Below are 21,813 nucleotides of genomic sequence, written 5' to 3'. Positions count from 1 at the left end.
CTTGTGCTTCCTCTTCTAGCAGCGCCTGCGATCATGGCGGACGTAATAGCGGAGCGGGTAGCAGAGCAGAAAGCGGTCCTGAACCGGGAGCTGAACGGAGAAGCGGAGGACCGAGAGGAGGCCGATCCAGCGGAGGAAACCTCGAAAAAGAAGAGAAAAAAGAAGAAGAAGAACAAGTCTGCGGCGACAGGTGAGCCACGACAGGTGAAGTCTCGTGCTAACAGGCTAACGGGCTAATATTAGTTAAACGGACGAGTTAGCCGCGACCAAACCGGAAATATATGCATACGGCTTCAAAATAAAATCGACCGTTAAAGTTTTGATTATAAATGTAATATTTAAATTGAATCAACGTGTATTGTTTTAAAGCTAAATGAAGTAGTTGTGATTTGTTTTTGCTAGCAAAAATTTTAAGTTGTGATGCTGATTTCCATGATAAAGTATGTGAGATAATGTGTTGACATATCGGAAGAGATCTTGAGCCATGCATTACAAGAGCTGTAATGCGTCAGTTATATGAGATTTAGGAATAAGACTGGAAGAATTAACTATATTATTTAGACAGTGTTAGTTTACATCTCTTGGTTTCCACAATAGAGGCATTGTGACAGAAACCGCGGTCATTGTGAGCTTTATTCTGAAATTTACACCGGAAGCAGTGCAGTTGAGTGGTTTCAGCTTCTCCACGTCCTACTCGTTGGACATGCGGGCGCAGATCAGTGCAGATTGGGCTACCGCTGTGCCTCTTGGGCCTCAGCAAGGACACCGGGCTTTAAGCGGAGCTCCCCACGGGAATCGTGCCCTCTGTCATGGAAGGGCAGCTTTAGGGTGGAAGATGGTCCTTCCAGGAGCTGTCCTCCCTGCTGCTGCCGCCCTCCCCCCGCCGAGCTTCAGCCAAGCTCTCCTGTTTCGTAATTCTCCCTTTGCCAGACTTATTATGTAAGAAAAGAACAGAGGAAGGTTTATTTTGAAAATTAGCCGCAGTTAAAAATATTTTTCTTACTTATTAGATAGTTAATAACATTCAGAACATTGCAAAATAAAATACAGCTTTTATACACTGTGTAATTGAAGACATTTATTTAAAAGCCATATTTTAAGTTTATGGGAAATAGGAATGGGCAGTGGTGTCAGTTTTCTTTGTGTCTGATCAGTTTTTCTTATTTAAGAGAAAAAAGAAATGAAACAAAAACACACTGCCTTCAAGTAGGACAATAACACAACAGTACTTATCTCTTCTTCACCTGGTTATCTTTAACTGTGTGGGTAGAGCTGACTGAGCTCCGCCCACATAGAAGGTCCAGCACAGACTCAGCTGAGGCAGTAATGAAGTAAAACAAGCCTTGTTTTATTTGAATACCAGCAGACACGTCTCCTCTCTGAGGCCATCTCTGCTCTTGAATCTGTCTTCACTAACTCTGAATGCAGCATGTAGCCCCCCCACCCACTTGCAAATTTACGCAGTTGCTTTGGAAGCCAAGAAATATTTATGCTAACCAACAAGACCAGCAGTAGCCAAACTGATAGCAAGACTCTGTTCACTCAATTTTTGAGCTCTGTAACACTGATCCATACACCTCTGGCTACCGTCTGGCGTCATTAAGCTCTTCCTCCTTTTCTAATTGGCTGTGATGTCATGGAGAATCCTGGCTGATGGGTTATTTGTGGCATAGTGTCAATGAAAAGTCGCTGGCTCCTGTATCAGCGAGTGATGCGCCCTTAGTGCTGCTGGTGTAAATGGTGCAGAGCTGTGGTGAGCACAAACAGACCTTCACGCTGTCATTACCCAGCATGCCCTTCAGCGGTTTAATATTGCCCTCGTTTTTTTGTGTGTATGCCGTGATCTTTGCCCAGGTGAAAAGAGGGGCACAGGTCCTGTCAGAACATTTAACAATTCGATTAATAAAAGCCAGTTTTGTAGAGGTTCATCAGACAGGGAAAACTGTGTTAAAGCAGGATTAAGCTGGGCTAAGTTGAGAGCTCAGGTGTGTGGTCACATTACTTAGTGTACACCTTAAGGTCTGCCTCATAACCGAAGGTGTTTTAGAGAGTTAAATTGAAATGTTACTTTTGTTTTTATTAGTTTACTTTATAGTGATGTAAGCTTTAATCCATCAAAAACTGCAGGAAAATGTTCAGATTGTCTATTCTTATTTAATTCACTTAATGTACAGAATTCACCTGCTTGCTGCATACAATGCTACTACTGCACATTCGCCTAATGTATATAATATATAATGTTCTTCCTCTCCCCCCCCTTTTGCACAAGTCGAGGAGCGTGTCAGGTTACATTTCACTGCGTGTTATAATTGTATAACTATGCATGTGACGAATAAAGAATCTTGAATCTCTTGAAGGATGTTCCTCATTTGTGGATTATAGTGTTGAGATTTCAGGAGAGCGTGGCTCAGACCTTCACATCTTATTTTGTTTTAACCCTGATATTGCTTCCCTATCAGTCCATTAAAGGTGTATATTTTAAAAGTAGTGAGTAATGATTCATTTCTGGGTCACTGGCATCTGTTTACAGGCACTGAGGCAGAGGTGGAGGCGGACGGAGTGGCCGAGGTGACCAAACAGCTGGAGAAGCAGGCGATAGAGGACAAAGAGAAGGAAGAGGAGGGCGAGGAAGGTAACTGAAGTCAAACATCAACACTTTAACCTGCGGTGGTGTGGACAGGTCAAATGTAAACATTGGATTTAGTAGCTGTTTTTTTAAAAAAAGTCTTAACTTACACAGATGGAGACGATGGAGAGAACTCTGCAGGAAAGAAGAAGAAGAAGAAAAAGAAGAAGAAAGGAAGTGAGTTAATGATATTTTAGTGGAAAAGCAGACTCGGTGTGTTTTATACCGGAGCCAGGTGTTTCTGTAAGACATCTGTTGGTGAGTCTTTGTTGTGCTTTTACAGCCAAATGTCAGACTGATCCTCCATCTGTGTCCATCTGTGAGCTCTACCCGAGCGGAGTTTTCCCCATTGGACAGGAATGTGAATACCCTGTCGTTCAGGATGGGTAAGACGAGCATACACACACACACCTACACTTGCGACTTAAGTTCTACTTCTCTTTTAAATCTCTTTAGCTTTTAAAATGCCAGGTGGGTTTTTTCAAAATAATATTTTGACTTTTTTTCTAAAACTTCTGAGTTAATTTTGGGAATTGAACTTACTCTTGGAATAGACATGTGGCTTTCCCTGCAATGCATATTTTTGACTTTATTCCTGAAATAGTATTGCAAAATTATTCTCAAAATTCTAACTACATTTCTGGAATAATATTTCAAAATCACTCTTAACTTATTCTCTTTTTGTTAGTATCACTCAGAGTGGTACTAACAGTAACAATAGTTAGCATGGAAGGACTTCTTTAGTGGTTTCCTCTGAGTGTGTGCCTGAGGTGTGCAGGTTTCATTTAATCTATCTTTACTTCCATTACCTTCCCTTCTTGTTCCCGTGTTTTCTGGCTGAATTACATCACAGGTTTTACATGTGAGGCTCCTGCAGCAAGCTGTGGACCACACTGTGCAGTGTTTATATCGCAGTCTTTATTTCCTCTTTCTGGGAAACACTTTTTATCTTGTGATCTGAAAAATTACTCACTCATCTCTGTCTTTAACAGAGGAGAGACTCTCTGTATTTTCCAGTAAAGACAAAAACATTCAACTAAGTAGTTTCAGCAGGTGCATATTCATGAAGAATGTGGTCTCCAGATGTTTTTATTAGCTTTAGAAACTGTAACTGAATCCAAATTTGATGCTTGAACGTGCTGCGCTGCTGTTTTTGTTTCACCTCCCAGTCGCAGCGCCGTGTCACGCATGACCAACGAGGAGAAGCGGGTGCTGGATAAAGCTAACGAGGAGATGTGGAACGACTTCAGGCAGGCGGCCGAGGCGCACAGGCAGGTCCGGAAGCATGTCCGCAGCTTCCTGAAACCTGGCATGACCATGATCGAAATCTGGTGAGGCTGCTTTTATCTTCTGTCGCTCGTAGAGGCGGCTGTTTTGGAATTAGATGAGAAGATTTGGATTTCCTGCTGATGCCCTTCTCTGTTTTGATTAGCGAGCGGTTGGAGGACTGCTCTCGTAAGCTGATAAAGGAGAACGGGCTGAACGCCGGCCTGGCCTTCCCCACCGGCTGCTCCCTGAACCACTGTGCTGCTCACTACACTCCCAACGCTGGAGACACCACTGTCCTCCAGTACGACGACGTCTGCAAGATCGACTTTGGCACTCACATCAACGGTACGCTGACTGAACCTTTCTGCTTCTTTTACTGCTATTTAAAAATACATCAGCCACTGGATGCTGACCGGTGTGCTTCTTTCTTCCGGTGTCTGCCCGCAGGGAGAATCATTGACTGTGCCTTCACCGTCACGTTTAACCCAAAGTACGACAAGCTTTTGGAGGCCGTGAAAGACGCCACCAATACCGGAATCAAAGTAAGACCTGAACGGACGCCTCGTTTTTAGTTGGTGTGTGTTTGTGGATCCTGCAGCTGAAACATGTTTGTTCTCCTCTGAAGAACGCCGGCATCGATGTGCGCCTGTGTGATGTCGGAGAGGCAATCCAAGAGGTGATGGAGTCCTACGAGGTCGAGCTTGATGGCAAAACATACCAGGGTGAGATCACACTGTCATTACAGGATACTCAACTTTATAGAAAACAGTAGTTTATGCTATCCGTGAAAATCCACCCTCACGTGCACCATGACTCGTGTGGTAATGTTCACAGACTCGTGCATTTCTGTTTCATCTGAATTATTTTTTTTGTTTTTTTGTTGTTTTTTTTTTTTAAGCAAAAAAATAAAGAAAAGAGCAAGAATCTGCAACATGTAAATGATCTGAGGTCGTTCTCGCATGACAGAGCTTCACGTATTTTTCCCTCTGTGATCCTTTTACTCTAAATGCAGCAAAATCAGAGCTCAGACATTATTTTAAACTCTGCGTAGCTCCTGTAAAAAACTGACATGAAGAGCTTCAAATATTTCCCAGTGCTTACTAAAGACGTGTGCAACTAGTCAGCAAGCGAGTTAAACAAATTACTCTTTATTTTATTAAAACAACAACTGGCGTGTCCACAAGGCGTCTCAAGTCTGGATAAAGGTGGAGAGTTGCATCAAAAAGGACATTGAACCAAAAATTTTGAATATGCCGATCATGAAAAATTAGATTCAGGGCATTATTCTAAGATATAAATCTACAACGGAGTGTCTCCTCTGCTGATATTTGTGTGCTGGTGTGTACACAAACTGAATATTTTCACTTTAAAACTGGGAAAAACTTACATTTCGTTTTTTTTCCTGCGTTGCAGTGAAGCCCATCCGAAACCTGAACGGTCATTCCATCGGTCAGTACAGGATACACGCTGGAAAGACTGTGCCCATCGTTAAAGGAGGAGAAGCGACGAGAATGGAGGCGAGTACTTCCTGGTTTCCTCACATTTTGATTAACTTACTCACTGCACGTGATTCTAACGCAATATCGGAATTTCTAAAAAGTAAAAAAAACTAAACGCTGTAAAAAGAAGCTGAAGAGCACCTTCAGCTTCACTTCTGACGATTTTATTTTCGTTGACTCGGGTGTCGCTCTACAGGAGGGCGAGGTGTACGCCATCGAGACGTTCGGCAGCACGGGTAAAGGTGTGGTCCACGACGACATGGAGTGCTCGCACTACATGAAAAACTTTGACGTCGGCCACGTCCCTATCAGGTGAGAGCCTGTGTTTATTTAGCTCGCCTGGACAGGGAGCGTATTAGTTAGCAGTAACTCACTGACTCCTTTTCTTCTCCAGGCTGCCGCGAGCGAAGCACCTGCTGAACGTGATCAACGAGAACTTCGGCACGTTGGCGTTCTGCCGGCGCTGGCTGGACCGCCTAGGCGAGAGCAAGTACCTGATGGCCCTGAAGAACCTGTGCGACCTCGGCATCGTGGACCCCTACCCCCCGCTCTGCGACACCAAGGGCTGCTACACCGCTCAGTTCGAGCACACCATCCTGCTCAGGCCCACCTGCAAGGAGGTGGTGAGCCGGGGGGACGACTACTGACACCCCTACCTTTCAGCACCACCAGACCCCGCCCCCTCACTACCACACAGCACCTGTTGGAGAACTCGGGGATGAAGTGAAGGATGCCAGACGCTGACAGTGCACAGCTTTCAGGGAAGGAGAAGCAGCTGTCTGAGCGCTCCGCCATCAACCACAACTAAAGAAACAAGCCCACACCTTTCTCTTGGATAGAGCTTTTTGTGTTTTCCAGTTTCCATCAGGACTATCATATTGCAAAATATTACATTTAAGCTGCTGCTGAATTTAGTGCAACCCCAGTTTTCAAAGAGTTTCTCTCCACTTTGAGCCTCCGGTGCTTTGGTGCTCTGTTAAAATGAAGCACCAAGGCCACTGATGGCTTAAAGAAGTGGTCAGGCCTGCATGCTGGCATGGCCCAAAGTCTTTGCAGACTGTTCCTAACATTTAAAAGCTTGGGGAAGAGGTGGTCTTGTAGTTAGATATTCATACAGACACCGGTAACCTGCAGCTCTATGTTTGGCTTCTGTTGCAACAGGAGGGAACTCTGCACTATGGCCCTCCGCTTATCGGTTCTTTGGTATTTGTAAAGTATCTTTGAAATGGCTGCTGCCACTCTGTTCCAGATTAAAATGCTTCATTTTCAAACTCTCCCTGATAATGCTTTTATAAGAAAGAAAATTAACAAAATAATTTTGCTCATTTGTGGGCTCCCTACTGATGACTTGGTGCAAGAAACCTAAACTGTGCATTTTCTTAATTTTGTTCCTACAACAGAGGAAGCCCCCAAAAGTTCTGCAAACCCAAATCTTTATTTTGCTCAGACAAGATGGGGAAACATAACTTCATGGGATGTTGGGGTGTCCTTAGGAGTAACTGGTAATAGCGTTACTCTATCACACGGTGGTTAACATTAAAAAAAAAAAAAAAAAAATCAGGTAAAGTTAGGCTACCTTCTCAGCCATGCTTATTTTAGACTTGGTTTAGTGAAATTAGGTATTAAACCTTATTGATTAATCAGCGGTTAATTTTATAAAAATGGTAAATGGTTTTATACCTGTAAGTAGGATGCTACCACTTAGAAAGGTTAACATGGCTTATTTAAGCTTAGCATGAAGACTGGAGACTGTTACTGGCAATAAAACTTCTAATACCCTTCAATAAGGGGAATTTTCATGCATTGTAGATTGAAGGTAAATAACGAAGCACAGACGGGCATCTTTTGTAGAAAAATGAAAAAATATTCTCATTTATTGAGGTAATTTTTTTTTCTAGAAAAAACAAAATTGAGGTAATAATTTGCATAGTATAACTTCCATCAATTTACACACGGCGCATCCATGGAGCAGTAACCAAAATGCCAACAAATAACAGAACTGCGGACAGTGGGGAGAAAAAAAACCCCCACACAAAGTGTGCTTTGACTCCCCTCTGCTCAGAGGGAAGATAATTAAACAGTGAAATCTGTTAACTGCTGGTGGTTTTCAACAATCGGAACAAAGTGGTTGTATAAAACGTTTAAAACAGTCGATGGCCTCCTTTGTAAAATCTCTGAGAAGAATTGTATAAAAAGTACATTCATAATCTAAATGCTGGTCTGTGTGGGACTCCCACTTTGCTGAATTGATATGAACTATAAAAATAGATTATTTTGTTAAAGGGCACTTTTCAAGTACAGCAGTTATCTGCCTAGTCAGGGATGGTTTACGGTTATGCAGTTACATTCTGAGGCAGACAGGGGGCAGCACTGAGCCAAATAAAAAAAAAAAAAAAAATTAAACCAAAAACCACATTAAGTAAGAAAATGTAGATTTACAACTTAGCATGCTGAAAATAAAGCTGGGATTTTAGGAATAAAGCTCTCGAGTAGAACACAGCTGTAGGCCTCATTCAATTTTACTTGTATTTTTTCCCCCTGAAAAGATAGTCCTCACCTTTAATATCACAAAGAGAAATGCTTTCTTTTGTAGTCTCAGTAATAGTGTTTTGACTTTAGTCTCATAATTTGGACTAATTTCCTCAAAATGTTGACTTTCTTTCAAAAGAATACAGACTTTATTCTCAGATTGGTATTTAATTTTTTTAAGTTACTCTAATCATATTCTGACATTATTCTCAAATCCAACTTTATTCTTGTAACTATTCCAATGTTTTTCAAAATGTAGACTTTATTCTCAAATGTTTTTGTATTGCAAAATTATTCTCAAAATTCTAACAATATTTCTAGAATAATATTTCAACACTCCAAATTATTTTCTAAATCTAACCTTCTTCTTAATGTGGCCCTGTCACACTCATTCGTAGCTGTCATTAAAAACTCCATAAAATACTGAACCGTTTAGGAGAAGCAGGGCTTTCCAAATACTTCCCGCAAATACTTTGGCTTGAGGTCTGCCTCAGAGTGAAAAACATTGCTCGTGTACAGATTTTTAAACAACCAACACTAAAAACCTGCACTATACACATTAGTGCATTTTTTGGCAAGGAATCGGGATGAACGCCTGTGAAAATGTTTACCTGTCTCAGACACACGGAGGCCATTTCTACTGAGTGAATGACAGTTTATAACCCTACATCCAGTTCTGTGTTGACTATCTAAAGTGACTGAGAAACATTTCAGCTGATTTATAAAACAAAACAAACAAACAAAAACCCCAAAACACAGCATTTACAATCAACAAGCCTCGCGCACAGGTAAGCAGACATACCTGTAGAGTATGTAGTCATGCCTGACCAAAGTCTACTGGCTGCTTGACACAGACACCTTGGCTGACGCTCTCTTCTTTATAAAATACAACTGTACATGAATCACAAACATCATAATCTTTAAAAAAAAAAAAAATACCTACATATAAACACAATATACAACAAGTTCACAAAGCAGAACCCAACTTTACAAACGAGTCCTTTCTCTCTCACCTCCTTTTTGTTTTGTTTTTGTTTTTTTTAATAGAAAAATAGACTAAAAAGACCCAACCTCCCAGATACAAAATGCCCAAAGAAAGAGGGAAGAGAAAGACCGATAGGTGGGGCTGTGCTGATGTCACCTCGCTGAGTAGTCGGGCTGCTGGGGAGGTGGCAGCGGGGTTCACAGAGGGGTGTAGTCCTATAGCGGCCGGTCTCTGTCCTGAGATACTCGCTGCGTGTAGAAGAGGATGTAGGCCTGAGCGCGGCAGACCTCATCCACCGAGCACACGTTCAGCTTAGAGTCATTACAGTGAACCCAGAAGCCTGGAGGAAGAGGAGGGACGAGTTACCCAGATGAGCAGATGTGTTTGGAACAACACGTTTGTTTACTGGGGTTGGTTTTTGAGATCCCGCTCCCACGGAGCCACATACTTGGACACTGGCTAAACAACTGGAAAAGCACTCAAATTCTACTTTTAATCCCATGGAGCACATATTTGTTTTTTAGTCTGTAGAACTGGTATCAAAATCACATCCTGAATACTCAACATGACAAGATGTTGGGAAAATTAAGATCAACACAACCTGGTAATATCTTAAAAACTTAAAATCTAATTTTAAGTTTAATAAAATAAAATACCTCAAGTTTAATTTAGCAAAGAGCCTTGTGCCAGTTACTGAAAACAAAGATTAGCTTAGCCTAACCATAATCTCAGCGTACACAGAAGTTCATGTATATAAATATCAGCAGGAAAGAAACTAAACTACATTTAACCTTATTCACATGCAGCAGTGAATGAATCAGGTGGTAAAATTGGAACAATAATCCTGAAAGCTTCCTCGTGTCCTATTAATAACCTGCAAATACAGCTGAGAGGGCCGAGAAGGGAACGTCATCATTTCTGCAGGAATATGAGGCGTTAGTTTGACTCTTTCGGCGACGATGACGCCGCGTTTCGTTCTGACAAGATAAAATTCATCCTGAGCATGGATCTCATTAGAATCCTTTCAGTGGCATTTCACTGTGGCAGAGGAACCTCTGGACTTTAATGTGGACATTTTGAGAGGATGAAGGGAACAGTTCCCACAGCATTAATCCTCCTGTGACCGGGGCTTTCACTGCTGTGTACACTTCCCTGCTTAAACCCAAACACAGAGAAAGAAGTAAAGAAAATGACTCACCTCCTTCTGTGTTGTAGCAGTAGGAAGTGTAGTGGCCGGAGCCAAAGCCCTTCCCATGATGCATCACCACGGCCGAGAGCTCGTAAAGGAAGTGCTTTGAGCGGGGCGAGCCAGCGGCGCTGGGACTGCTGGGACTGGAGTAGGGCATGGCTTTGGGTGAGGGCTCTCGGCAGCAGTAGGGCTCCATGTTGAGGAGCTGGTCGAAGCTGACGTGGACTCCAATCTTTTCCCGGTGGTTTCTCCCAGACCACCTGAGGACCAATCAGAAGGCAGAGAAAAAAACTGAGGAGTGATCTTCTAAGAACAGCTGAAGGTTATTAGTGTTCTTACTAGAGTCTCGTCTCTAGAAGTCACATCCATGTATAATAAAGTGAAAATTTGAGTTAACACTTAAGACACGGTTATATTAATCCAATCAACTCCACAGGCGTTAACGTCTCCTCACCTGAAGCGTTTGAGGTGCAGCCTTAGGACCTGAGGCAGTTTATGGACCATCAGCTGCTTCTGTGCTTCGGTCAGAATGACTGGCTTGGATGAGGCCCGTCTTCTGGCAGCTGCACACACGTGGAGAGAGGAAAGAGCTGACACACAGCACAAAGATCACTTTTTGTGAGCGTCGACGCAGCTTTAAAGCGGTCACGTGACCCTGTGATTATGTAAACTGCTGCAGAGCGATAAAGGCACCATTTTACATGAACATTTTAGAGTAGATCTGAGAAGCAGTGCAGGTATTTGTGTTAGTTTAGTCCTGAAGGAACCACACTTCTAAATGTTTTCATTTAGAAGTGTGAAAACATGTCCTTGATTTCCTGGATACCGTTGTTGGGTATGTTTATTTTTTATTAGCTGCTGCCTACAAACCAGAATGTCCCCACCATGTCCTGTTTTGTTTTCACGACAGGCACTTACAGGCTTTCAACATTTGAGTCAGTCAAGACTGCGGCCAATCATTTTACCCATCTTACCCTCACTGTGATAGTAGGGAATTGGAAGTTTGCTTGGATTTCAGCCAAGCGGCATCAATGTAATGAAACGCTGGTAACATGTTTTATAGTCACCAAAATGCTTCCATTTGTTGTTTCAGTGTCACAGATGTGACTAAAAGGTGCAATTTGGTTGCTATCGGTGGTTGTTGGACTTTTTTAATTTTAGAAGGGAGCTCCACGTCTAAACTTGTGAGTCCGAGAGGGATCATTCAGTTTTCATTAACAATGTTATACCACAAACTTAGTTCTACCATAAAGCACGTTTTAGTTACTGAGTGATACTTTTACAGGCTTAGTTATCGTTTAGTTTGTATCCCCTCTTTTTTCAGCATGTTTTATAGGTGAAAACTGTAAATATCTTGAGATTAAAGTAAAAAAAACTGTGTGGCTCGTCTCACTCACAGTTACACTGGTCACAGGCGTATATGTTTCCCTCCAGAGCTTCGGTCTCTGTAAACTTGGCCAGCATTTCCGTCAAATGGCACGAAGCCTGAGCGGCCGACTCCCGGCTATTACTGTGATATCGCTCCGGGAACTCCAGCGACAGATCCCAGAAAGGCTCCACAGTGTTGGAGCGATGGTCGCAGGCCAGGCACGTCACCTGCATGGAAAGGCGAGAAAGAGTAAGAAATAAGCAAACAACAAAGGAGACGTCAGAATGAATATCTCTGTTTCTACATGTGACTGGGAATACATAGAAATTAAATACAAATGTGGGGCTTTTCAAAACATCCACTGACCCACTTTCCAATCCAATCCAATTTTATTTATAAAGCACTTTAAAATACCCAGCACAGGAACAAAGTGCTGTACAGAAAATAAGTTAAAACAATAGAATAACAGAAAACAGCAAAATAAATAAATAAAACGCATAAAACATAAAATTAAAACAGCCCTATATATATATATACACTGGCTTTGAGTCGAGCTAGTACTTCCTTTGTGAGTGGAGGGGTGGAAGCCAGTCTGAGTTTGTTATATGGCCAAGACATTTGATTGCAAAGACAGAGCGACCTATTCAGCAGCAGCAGCAGGTGTCACCGTGTGTGCTCAGCCTCTACAAGTAGAGACTAATCTCTTGTCCTCAAGCCAACTCTCTCCATTTCCTACATCCTCATCCACCTTTAAGGGGTGCAGCTGTTTAGCATCATGTCGACAAGTCAGAATATTTTCCTATATTCCTTCCCTCCCTTTTATTGAAGGTGAGACAACGAAAAGTTATAAGACACAGATTTAAGACCACCTGGTATAAGCAATAATTAATTAATTACCATTAATTAACTACCTTGATAACTTACATAGGTAGATGGATATCAGCTTAACAGATAAAATTTAAATAGTGTGCTTGGCTCTGCCTTTTATAGCAGTTTTTTAATGTTACCAGAATCCGCAGAAATATAGTAGCTAACAGTTGAAGCTTTTGTCTATAAAATTAATAAATAACTCAAGAAGAATTCCCGGTGCATGGGCCAGGTGGGGGCGCTGTACTATCCTGGTGTGTAAACAGTTGATCATTTTTACCTAAATAATTCTAAGTGAGAATTAGTTTAGACATGAATTGAAATCAGACCAAAAATAAATACTCCCTGCTTACAGTTTAACCACCTCTCTTTAGTTTGAACTGTTTATTCTGATTGTTATGAATACAGGATGAATCAAAGCCAGTGATGACTGATGAATTCAAATCAATGCAAACACAGTATGAGAGCCAATCTGAGATTTTCATGCCTTTATATGCTCCTCTGAAGGTCACAGCCTCTGATTAGCACAATAGACTTAACGATATGTGGACAAACTGTGCTAACATGTTCAGCCAACCCCAAACACTCATTTTAAACCAGTAAAGACTGTCTTAATAAATAAAAATGTCTATTTAGTAACATTAATTTATACTTTTTGAAAAACTACTAAATAGTCAGTGATTTTCCTTTTGTCCTGGCTGAAACGTCTTTAGTGGAGCTATAGACCAGCACATGTGCACACATCATGAAGCTTGTCAGGTAAGCCGGCTGTTTCGGTGAAGAGTGTGTGTGTGTGTGTGTGTGTGTACCTGGCTGAGGAGCTGGCCGTGAAAGATGGTGTTGACCACGCTGAGCACCTGCTTGATGAGCCGCTTCTGCGTCTGTGGGACCCCAGCACTGGTTGTGTGCTTGCCCGTGCTCTCCAGCTCATGCTGCACTTTATCCAGCAGCTCGCACAAGAACTCCTGAGCGTCCTGCTGAGCGTAACCCCTGAACGCCGGGATCAGCTGCCACACTGAGTGCAGCATGGCAAAAGGCGATACCAGCGCCCACTTGCCAGACCACATGACCTGGAACAAGGTGTGCAACTCATGGCACAGTGAGATGTGCTTCGAGCTGGGCTCTTTGGGTTGTATCAACTCCATGCTTCGGCCTCGTGACGCCCCGCCGCTCAGCCCCACCCCAGAGCCCGAGCTGGTCTGGAGTCCCTTCCTTTGGATCAGGGGGGGCTGCGATGAGGCCTTCCCCACCAGTTGGCCATGGACGGCAGATGCCAGTAGCTCCAGCGCCTGTGTTAAATCCAGACGCAGGAAGCACTCCCTGAAAACATGCAGGTGACTCAGCACCTGCAGGATGGAGTTCATATAACAAGTGTTTCCCAAATTTCTTAATCCCGTCACTCCAGGAGTGACGGTAGGACGCCGCTTGAAGGGCGAGCTGTCCTGTTTGGTGCCTTGCTTGCGGCAGACAGGGGTTTGGGCAGTATGCAGGGTTGCTGAAGCGGCTTTGGGCTTAGATTTGGTAGTTGAAGAACGGCTGCGAGCTTTGGGGGTTGCTTGGACCTTTTTTTTTTGTCCAGCTTTCTTGGGGGTTACAGTGGCGGGGCTTCGGGTTCGTTGCCTGCGTTTCAGGGATGGGGGCGCTGGAGTTTTCGTCTTGTTGCGTGCCCTGCGAGAAGTCAGCATTGTGGTCGTCAGATCCCCAACTCTCTGGCTTTTCTGACGCAGGCGACGACTCTTCCTGAGAGGAGCGTTCTCCAGCTCCTCCTGTAGCTGCCTCTTGAGAGCTCGCCTCCTCTCCCTGGCCTCCCTTCTTTGCTCCTCCTCCTCCTCCCTCCTCCTCTCTTCCTCCGCTCTCCTTTTTCCACATTCAGTCAGGCCAAACCAAAGGCGAAAGATGCGTCCCATAAGTGCTCTGCGGCGGTGCCAAAGAGCGGTAAACATTCGGTCCTCGTCCCTCAACTGCAACTCACGAACGCCGGATGGCATGAGGGCATCCACGCTGGCACTAGCGGAGCGCAGGGTGCGCCCGCTGCGGGTGGTGACCTCATAACGCTGGCTCTGGATGGCGCTGAGTGTACTGCGAAGCAACTTGAGGTCGCCGGTGGCGTTATCATTCAGAACATAGTCGTCACACAAATAACAAAAAACGTACAGTTCGTTAACCTCCATCGCCAGTGGGTGGCCCTGCTGCTGGAAGTGCTGCAGAGCATGCTCCTCGATGTAGCGGCCACACGCCACGTGGGCACAGCCGAGGCAGCCCCATATGGACTCGGTGGTGTTGCAGTCAACGCAGTGCCACTTCTGGGGGTTAAGAATGGAGTGGTCTGGGGCCAGCCGCAGCCGCCCCACATGCTTACACCTGTCCATTACACAAGCCTGCCCGCCAAGTTGGCTGTGTCAGTCAAACTGACCTTTTGGCGTGCAAGTCTTTGTTTGTCAGCGCTTCACGCCGGCTTCATATCACCATGGTAACCATGGCGAACTGAGAAGTGAGACCCTCCCAGGGCATGGTGGTGTTGTCTAGAGAGGGAAGAGAAAAGGTTAGGTGAGAACTTTGATAAGTTTACCTGTGTACAGGCCACAGGTGTTCATGTTAGAGCATTATTGTTTAACACCATTATTCCTTCATTTAAAAACACATCCTTTTAGACGGGATTTTTAAACATAATACAGATGAAAAAGAGGCTAACAACAAACAATATACTGTTCATTCTTTTTCAATAAAACTGAATGCGTAACTAGACTGCAGTTTAAAAAAAACCCAACAACTTATGATGACTGATGACTCTGGAGTTTAATAACTTCTATGGTTTAATTGCTAAGTCCCATTTTAGATTTGTTGACTAGTTGAGCTTTCCCCTTCAACCTGACAGCAACAGCAGGATTACATCGCTCACTATTGGGGGGGGGGGGGGAGAAAACCAAACTGCTCCAACTGCTTCATGCCTGGACCTTTCATTCCCGTGCACAATTTATGCATCAGAACTAGAGCTGCAAGATTAATCGTTAGAAAATCGCGATCTCAATTCATACTTATGTGCGATCTCATTTCCAAATGACAACGATTAAAAAAAAAAAAAAAAAAAAAGACGACGACGATTGTACCGCATTTTGATCTGGGACGTAATCTGCATGAAAACAAGCGCTCACTCTTCCTGCTCAACAAATGACAAGGGCGGAGCTTTATACCATGTGATACAGAAGCTGGCTGCTAAAATTGGCAGGGAAAAAACAACGGAGAGCACGTCAGGGATGACGAGAAAGTGACAGGAGAAAATCCGTCCCGGTCAACCACCCAAACATCAATAACGGGAACCTTGTACAGCGCTTCCCTATACCTGTCGAACTCCCGCAGGCACAAAGAAATTACGGAGGCTATCACTTATCACCTGACCAAAGATATGGCTCCCATCAACACTGTGCAAAACGAGGGATTTAGGAAAATGATCAACACCCTAGACAAACGCTACACAGTGTACACAACTATTTTTCTATTGTTGCACTAACTGCTCTATACACGCAGTGTCGAGCAACGGTGGAGACGGAATTTCAAGCAGTACAACATTTTGCGGCAACGACAAAATGTTGTTTTTATGTTTATTTATTGTTTTTATGTTCAGTCTCAACTGTTACGAAGTTGATGTGCAGTTAATAAGTGCAATAAATATTTATACTGGAAAAGAAAATCGTGATCTCAATTCTAAGCAAAAAAAAAAAAATCGTGATTCTCATTTTATGCAAAATTGTGCAGCCCTAATCAGAACTAGAGGTGGGAATCACCATACATCCCACGATACGATATTATCACAATACTTAACGCACGATATGATATTATTGCAATTTTTTAAAAATGTTTTGCGATATTCAGATTCTGTACATAAAGGTAAACTTTATCAATATCCATTTTATCTAATAACAAAGTCTCACACTCAGTCTTTCTCTCATTTCATTCAGTTTTCTAATAACTATAACTAATAATTTCAGTTTTATTGTTGACAAACTGAACGGTTTGTATTACAGTCTAGTCCAACTTAACTGAATGCAACCATCTGGTACAATTATAGCTATTCTGAACTATGCAATTTATGAAAACTATGCAGCCCCTTCAGCAACTGAAGAATTTGAAAGTAAATTAAAACAAAATATAATTTTACATTAAATGAAAAAGTTTTAAACTTAATTAAAATAAAACATGTCTTAAATTAAAATAAGTAAACTGTCATGTTTATTGCTGCCATAAAACAAGTTAAACACATTTGGACAGTGAAGGAATGTCAGGATTCTTGCTCTGAAGTCAGAGCATGTTCCAGTCCACAAAAACTTTTTTTGTAACAAAATATCGATTTCTGCTGTCCCTGTATCGATACATTATTAGCAAACAAAATATCACGATACTACACAGTATCGATTTTTTCCCCCACCCCTAATCAGAACATCAACATTTTTGTCCCCTTTCACCCGATATCACTATTGTTGTGATTGGATGTATGGTTTTGACACAAAACCACAGACTGCAGTGCGCCCACCACAATGCCGCAAACATCTACGCAAAACAAACACTAAACACTTTTCACTTAAATGTCCCACTACACGCAGACATCTGCTTTCTACCCTTCTCATGGCTCTTGTTCTCCAGATTTTTCATTTAAGATTAAAACCAGATGAATTACCAACCACCCCCCCCCCAAAAAACAACTTTTTTTTTTAAATGTATACCTTCATCCTCTTCTCTTTACAGGAAACACATGAAACCAGAAATTATTATTGCATCTGATTTCCATCGACTGCTTTGTGAGGTTGTATCTACACAGAGTAAACTGAGGCAAACTGCCAGGTGGCATCCGGACTCAAACATTTCTCAACCTCAACAGGGACCAGTAGTAAAATAACTGGCGAATAAACACAACTCTCCGGAAAGAGGGTCGCTTTCACACTGGGGTTGACGAGCTTACTGAGGCTGTAGAAAAAAGCAGTTTAAATCTGTGGGAAATCGGCTAAAGTTCCACATCATAGGCTAGATTTTCTAAAGCCTCAAATCAAAGGACTTAGATAACTTAAAAGGGTCTAATTCCTTCTCAAACCATAGATTCTTATCTTGGTGATATAAGTGTTCAGAAAATGAAGCAACAAAAAATAACCGTTTCCAAATGTCTCCTCTGCAATACAGTATTGTAAATACTTTTGACAAATCAATAACCAAGCAGAACAATCAGCTGGTTGCAGATGAACACTAATTCCAACATCTTGCACAGCAACTGACAACAGTAGTTCTTCTTTAGCTCTGTACAGCATAGGGACACAGGAACAAGCTGTCTACCTGCTGCAGGGTCAAGCTAAACTGGTCCCAACTACCAACTGCAGCTGCAGTCCAAAATGGAGGAGTTGAACAATCAACTCCAGCTGCAATGAAGTTGAAACCTGTTGCTCAGCCAAGAGAAGGGAGACACTACAGATAGCTAGTTAGCAGCAGCTGGGCTTTAAGAAAATTTTAACCTGAAAGATGTTAAAATTAGTTTCAGATTGGCACCACCAACTGTTCACAAGACATCCTGGTTCTGCCAGAGGTTTCCTCATGTTGACTGTTGTGGTTTTCTCCCATAAACTGAAGGGTCTCCATCTTAAATGATAAAGCGCCTTGAGGTGACTGTAGCATAAAGAAACTTGAATTGAAATCGAATTGTTTATATAGCTGAGCAACCAGTATGCGTGAGAAGCTCTAGGTTCAGCTAAAAACATACCAATCACTCTTCACAGAACCTCTTCTGGCTTCTTTTCAAATCCCACAGAGCTGCTAAGAATTTGGGGATCCTTGAGTGGGCTGACCCCCCCCCCCAACTGATGTCAAGGGAACAAGATCATTGAGGGGGGGGGAAAGAGGGGGTCTGAGCTTGCAAAGTGGTGCACTATGGGCACACTGTATGGGTACAGGGCAGTGTACTATAGAGCAAGTTCAACATGCCCAGGGAATGATTCTGTTATCAGTTTCCACTGTTTTCAGGGCTGGCAGCTGTGGCTCAGAAGATAAAATGGCCACTTACTAATCAGAAGGTCAGTGTATCAATTCCCAGCTACTCTAGTCTATATGTAGACATCTATATGCAACAACAAGACACTAAACCCTGAATTGTTCAAGTACTTGAGTTTAAGAGACAGTTTTAGTTTTTATTCTCTCAGCTGCAGCCTTAGTGGTGTTCAACAGTCTGAGAGTAAATACAAAGACAGAATACAAACATAGGCGTAGTTGACATCCAAATTAGATACAAGGTCAACAAGTACAAATGGATGTCCTGTTTTAGCAACATATATTAATGCTTATAGAAAAATAAAAATTTTTGTAATTTATTTATCTGCAATCAACTGGGAAACAAAAAAATACAAGAATCTGATTCTAATCTTCTATCCACACACACACACACACACATCATTCATATGTAAGGAGATGCATCGGACAGCAACTCAGGGTTAACATTTTGCAGCCAGGGATCAAAACTGCTAATTAGCAGATGACCTGCTCTAACTCCTGAGCCACAGCCACCCAGTCTGCTGGCAGAAGGAATAGTTACGTTTGCAGCATAAGTTAGCATGGAAATATATCCAGGTAGGAAAGTGAACTGCCTCGGTCATGTTTTAAAACCCCAGGGTTAAGCCTAAAGTTATCAGGATAAGCTTAAATTCCACTTCCATAGTACAGGCCTTAAGACTACTTCTGCAGAGGGTTGTTTCCATGCTAAAAATGTCTGGAGAGGACAGGATAGCGGGAAAATCGGTTCTAACTCCGTTAATGTTTAGTTATAGTTTAGTTAGTCATAAACCACCAATTTAACAAAGCAAAACAAGCATGGCTCAACCCACTCAGTCCCCCTGTTTACCAGTGCAGGAGGGGGCGTGTGTGTTCAATACGTGTTCATCAGATTGCTGCCATGGATGATATAAATACAGCTGCCGGGGCACATATCCTGTCTGGTCTCCAGACATGTTGAAATGCTTTCGCGCCGAGCCTTTGGCTGGCATCGGGACGAGCCACAAACATCCAGAATAACGTGGCACGTCGCTGTCAGAGCCAGAAGCTGGTTAAGCATGATCCACATTAAAGTAATCACCGCGGAGATTTAGCAGCAACCCTCCTGGCTCAGCATTAAGAAATCAGTGGCTTCTAATTGAGCAAATAAAGCGATGACTCTCGGGGGGGTTGTCCCAGAGTTTCTAATGTCACTGAAGTTTTACCAGCAAGTTAGCGCGCTTTGCTTTGCTTGGTTTGTCCTTGTGGCTGTGCGTGGTCTTACCGACACACAGCCTCACACTAACTGAGTAAAACAGCCATAACACAACACAACCAGCCAGAGTAGCATTTCAATAAACTGCACGAGCGCAGCACGCGTTAGTGTTCAGCCCGAGGAGCCCAACTTCACAGAGGGTTTCTCCCAAAAAGCTAAAGTTAGCCAGCTATCACTAGCATGTAATTAATAGCTCTAAAGAGTTGCGATTACAAAATACTGAATTGTGTAAAACTAACTCGAAAGCGCTTTCAAAGTCTCACAAATAAACGTCTCAAATGAATGAAAATAAAATTACAACACACGCGAACACATTTTGTTTGAACTAAGAGTCTAATTTTTATTGTATTTATTCAAGATTAGTGAGCCCTAGCTGCCCTTGCCGCTAACGTTAGCCTAGCATGCTAGGTAGTATTAGCTTGACAAGCTAGCGGCGACAATCCTGAAACAAGTTCACGCGTTCAGCCGGAGATCGGCTCGCCGGCATCGGACAGGGCTTCAAAACCGACCTGCCAAGTGTGCCTCGGCCAGAATTCACACATCGTCGGGCGCACGGTCACAAACATGTTCAGAATTAGTTGCTACTGAAAGGAAACAGCATACCAAGCCTCTCCTTCACCGCAGTAACTCCTCTGTTTCTGAAATGATCGCCATCTTGTCAGTCACTGTCGCGTGGTGTTGGCTCGAGCGCGTCCGCGAGACGTGACGTTGTTGTTGTTGTTGTTATTGTTATTGTTCTTCATGATGATGATGATGTACGTATATTAAAAGTGAAGCTTTATTGTTGTGAAACTGTGAGGTAAGTTTTAGTATTTTAATACAAATGTGCATATTTAGTTGTTTTAGTTTGATTTGATTTGATTCCTTTTTTCATCAGGGATCATGCACCAAACATTCATCTAAAAAAAGATGCCTTGTGTCAGATTTACAGTACTGTTCAAAAGTCTTGAGCTGCTCAGATCTTTGTATTTTGCCAAGCAGCCAGTAATTTTTAATTTGTTAAAGTGGTCTTGAGGAACAGTTCTCCATACTCCCTGAAGGCATTTTCTTTGCAAATTGGCTGCTTTTCACTGATTTTCAGTCCATTCCTCGTGCTTGACCATTTTGTTTTTGAATAATTAGCCAAAAAACTGGTGTATATCATCATGTTTTACAGGTGTTTTACAGCATACACTCATTGCCATACTTGTCTTTTGATCTCCTTTATATATGATGACAATTTGAACCATCCACAGATCCACTTGTTGCCACTGATTTTCAATCCAGTTTTCTGCAATTAGTCACCCTTTTCTCCCTGCTTCCCTCCCTTAAGAATGACTTCTTGACAACAATTTTTCCACTGAGACCATTTCTGTTAAGGCTTCAGTGAACAGTAGATGGGTCAACTGAATGGCACCATGTATCTCTCAAGTCCTGCACCAGGTCTTTGCTGGATTTTTATTTCCTGTTTCTTAAGGACATGACTTTCTTGCATCTTGCAATCAAGGCGCTACAATTGCTCGGTGAAAGTCCAAACCTCACCCTGACTGAAGTGCTGTAGTAGCACCTTATAAGAGCGCTGCACCTAAAGAAATACCTGAAATCCTCAACAAACTGAAACAACATTGTAAAGAAAAGTGGGCCATAATCCCACCACAACAATATGAGAGACTGATAAAGTCTTACAGAAAATCATTATTATTGCTGGTAAAGGTGGTTTTAATTCTTGTTGTTCAGTGTCAGACTGGAGGACAGGAGGCTGGAATAAAACTCATCCATCAAGTTGGGGTCTTTTTTACTTGCAGCAGGCATTCATGAACATCGACATACACCAAAAGCATCTGGCTTCCTTTTATACTCTGCCTGCCCCAGATGGGTACCTGGAATAACCCAAGTCTGGGGTAGCAAAACCAAATTAAAAAGTAAATATGCACATAAACAAACACCCCCAAAAAGCACACAAGCCCTCTCTGGCCATCAAAACCTTTATTGTATTTTCAGTCTCTTGGCTGTGTCAGCATGGGAATAATCACTGTTATATGTGGGCAATGGTGATTGAGATCTGTAAATGTGAAAAATGTTACCAATCTAAAAGAGATGCTTCATAAATCAAAAGACTTTTCTTCCACAGGAAATTATCCCTATGACACCTACAACTGAAAGGTTATCAAATGGTGATTAAAAATCTATAAAGAACTGAGAAAGTATAACAGTAAAATGCAACA

At 42.5% G+C, this 21,813-nt stretch overlaps 2 protein-coding genes across 6 annotated transcripts; one reads left to right on the top strand and one right to left on the bottom strand.

The window, feature by feature from the left end:
* On the top strand, nucleotides 1–6,665 carry LOC120735898 (methionine aminopeptidase 2-like). 2 transcript variants are annotated; one of them, XM_040035670.1, is made up of 11 exons: nucleotides 1–190; nucleotides 2,531–2,632; nucleotides 2,741–2,803; nucleotides 2,910–3,012; nucleotides 3,796–3,957; nucleotides 4,059–4,240; nucleotides 4,343–4,437; nucleotides 4,521–4,617; nucleotides 5,309–5,412; nucleotides 5,591–5,706; nucleotides 5,789–6,665. In XM_040035670.1, the coding sequence occupies exons 1-11, from the start codon at nucleotides 34–36 to the stop codon at nucleotides 6,039–6,041; spliced, it is 1,434 nt and encodes a 477-aa protein (XP_039891604.1). In that variant the 5' UTR covers nucleotides 1–33; the 3' UTR covers nucleotides 6,042–6,665. The 2 variants fall into 2 exon arrangements, with proteins under 2 accessions (XP_039891604.1, XP_039891603.1); XM_040035669.1 differs by having other exon boundaries at nucleotides 2,726–2,803.
* A 572-nt stretch (nucleotides 6,666–7,237) lies between these two features.
* usp44 (ubiquitin specific peptidase 44) lies at nucleotides 7,238–20,321 on the bottom strand. 4 transcript variants are annotated; one of them, XM_040035668.1, is made up of 6 exons: nucleotides 20,213–20,320; nucleotides 13,143–14,855; nucleotides 11,495–11,693; nucleotides 10,552–10,660; nucleotides 10,107–10,357; nucleotides 7,238–9,248 (listed from the first exon to the last, which is right to left on the bottom strand). In XM_040035668.1, the coding sequence occupies exons 2-6, from the start codon at nucleotides 14,700–14,702 to the stop codon at nucleotides 9,124–9,126; spliced, it is 2,244 nt and encodes a 747-aa protein (XP_039891602.1). In that variant the 5' UTR covers nucleotides 14,703–14,855; nucleotides 20,213–20,320; the 3' UTR covers nucleotides 7,238–9,123. The 4 variants fall into 4 exon arrangements, with proteins under 4 accessions (XP_039891602.1, XP_039891599.1, XP_039891600.1 ...); XM_040035665.1 differs by having other exon boundaries at nucleotides 9,127–10,357; nucleotides 20,213–20,321; XM_040035666.1 differs by having other exon boundaries at nucleotides 9,127–10,357; nucleotides 20,119–20,288.
* Between the last annotated feature and the right edge of the window lie 1,492 nt (nucleotides 20,322–21,813).

This window comes from Simochromis diagramma, unplaced genomic scaffold, assembly GCF_900408965.1.
Source record: "Simochromis diagramma unplaced genomic scaffold, fSimDia1.1 OVJJ01000816.1, whole genome shotgun sequence".
Taxonomy (NCBI): domain Eukaryota; kingdom Metazoa; phylum Chordata; class Actinopteri; order Cichliformes; family Cichlidae; genus Simochromis; species Simochromis diagramma.
The sequence above is the reverse complement of the archived record's forward strand: the minus strand, read 5'-3'. Positions and strand labels throughout refer to the sequence as shown.

What these genes read in the sequence shown, in the direction of transcription:
- usp44 (XM_040035665.1), bottom strand. Translation starts at nt 14,702, where the DNA reads ATGGACAGGTGTAAGCATGTGGGGCGGCTGCGGCTGGCCCCAGACCAC. An exon ending in CGCCTGTGACCAGTGTAACT is followed by an intron (nt 10,661 to 11,494) that starts GTGAGTGAGACG and finishes ACGTGTGTGCAG; the next exon opens with CTGCCAGAAGACGGGCCTCA. An exon ending in CTGCACCTCAAACGCTTCAG is followed by an intron (nt 10,358 to 10,551) that starts GTGAGGAGACGT and finishes ATTGGTCCTCAG; the next exon opens with GTGGTCTGGGAGAAACCACC.
- LOC120735898 (XM_040035669.1), top strand. Translation starts at nt 34, where the DNA reads ATGGCGGACGTAATAGCGGAGCGGGTAGCAGAGCAGAAAGCGGTCCTG. An exon ending in CTTTGGCACTCACATCAACG is followed by an intron (nt 4,241 to 4,342) that starts GTACGCTGACTG and finishes GTCTGCCCGCAG; the next exon opens with GGAGAATCATTGACTGTGCC. An exon ending in CCACCAATACCGGAATCAAA is followed by an intron (nt 4,438 to 4,520) that starts GTAAGACCTGAA and finishes TCTCCTCTGAAG; the next exon opens with AACGCCGGCATCGATGTGCG.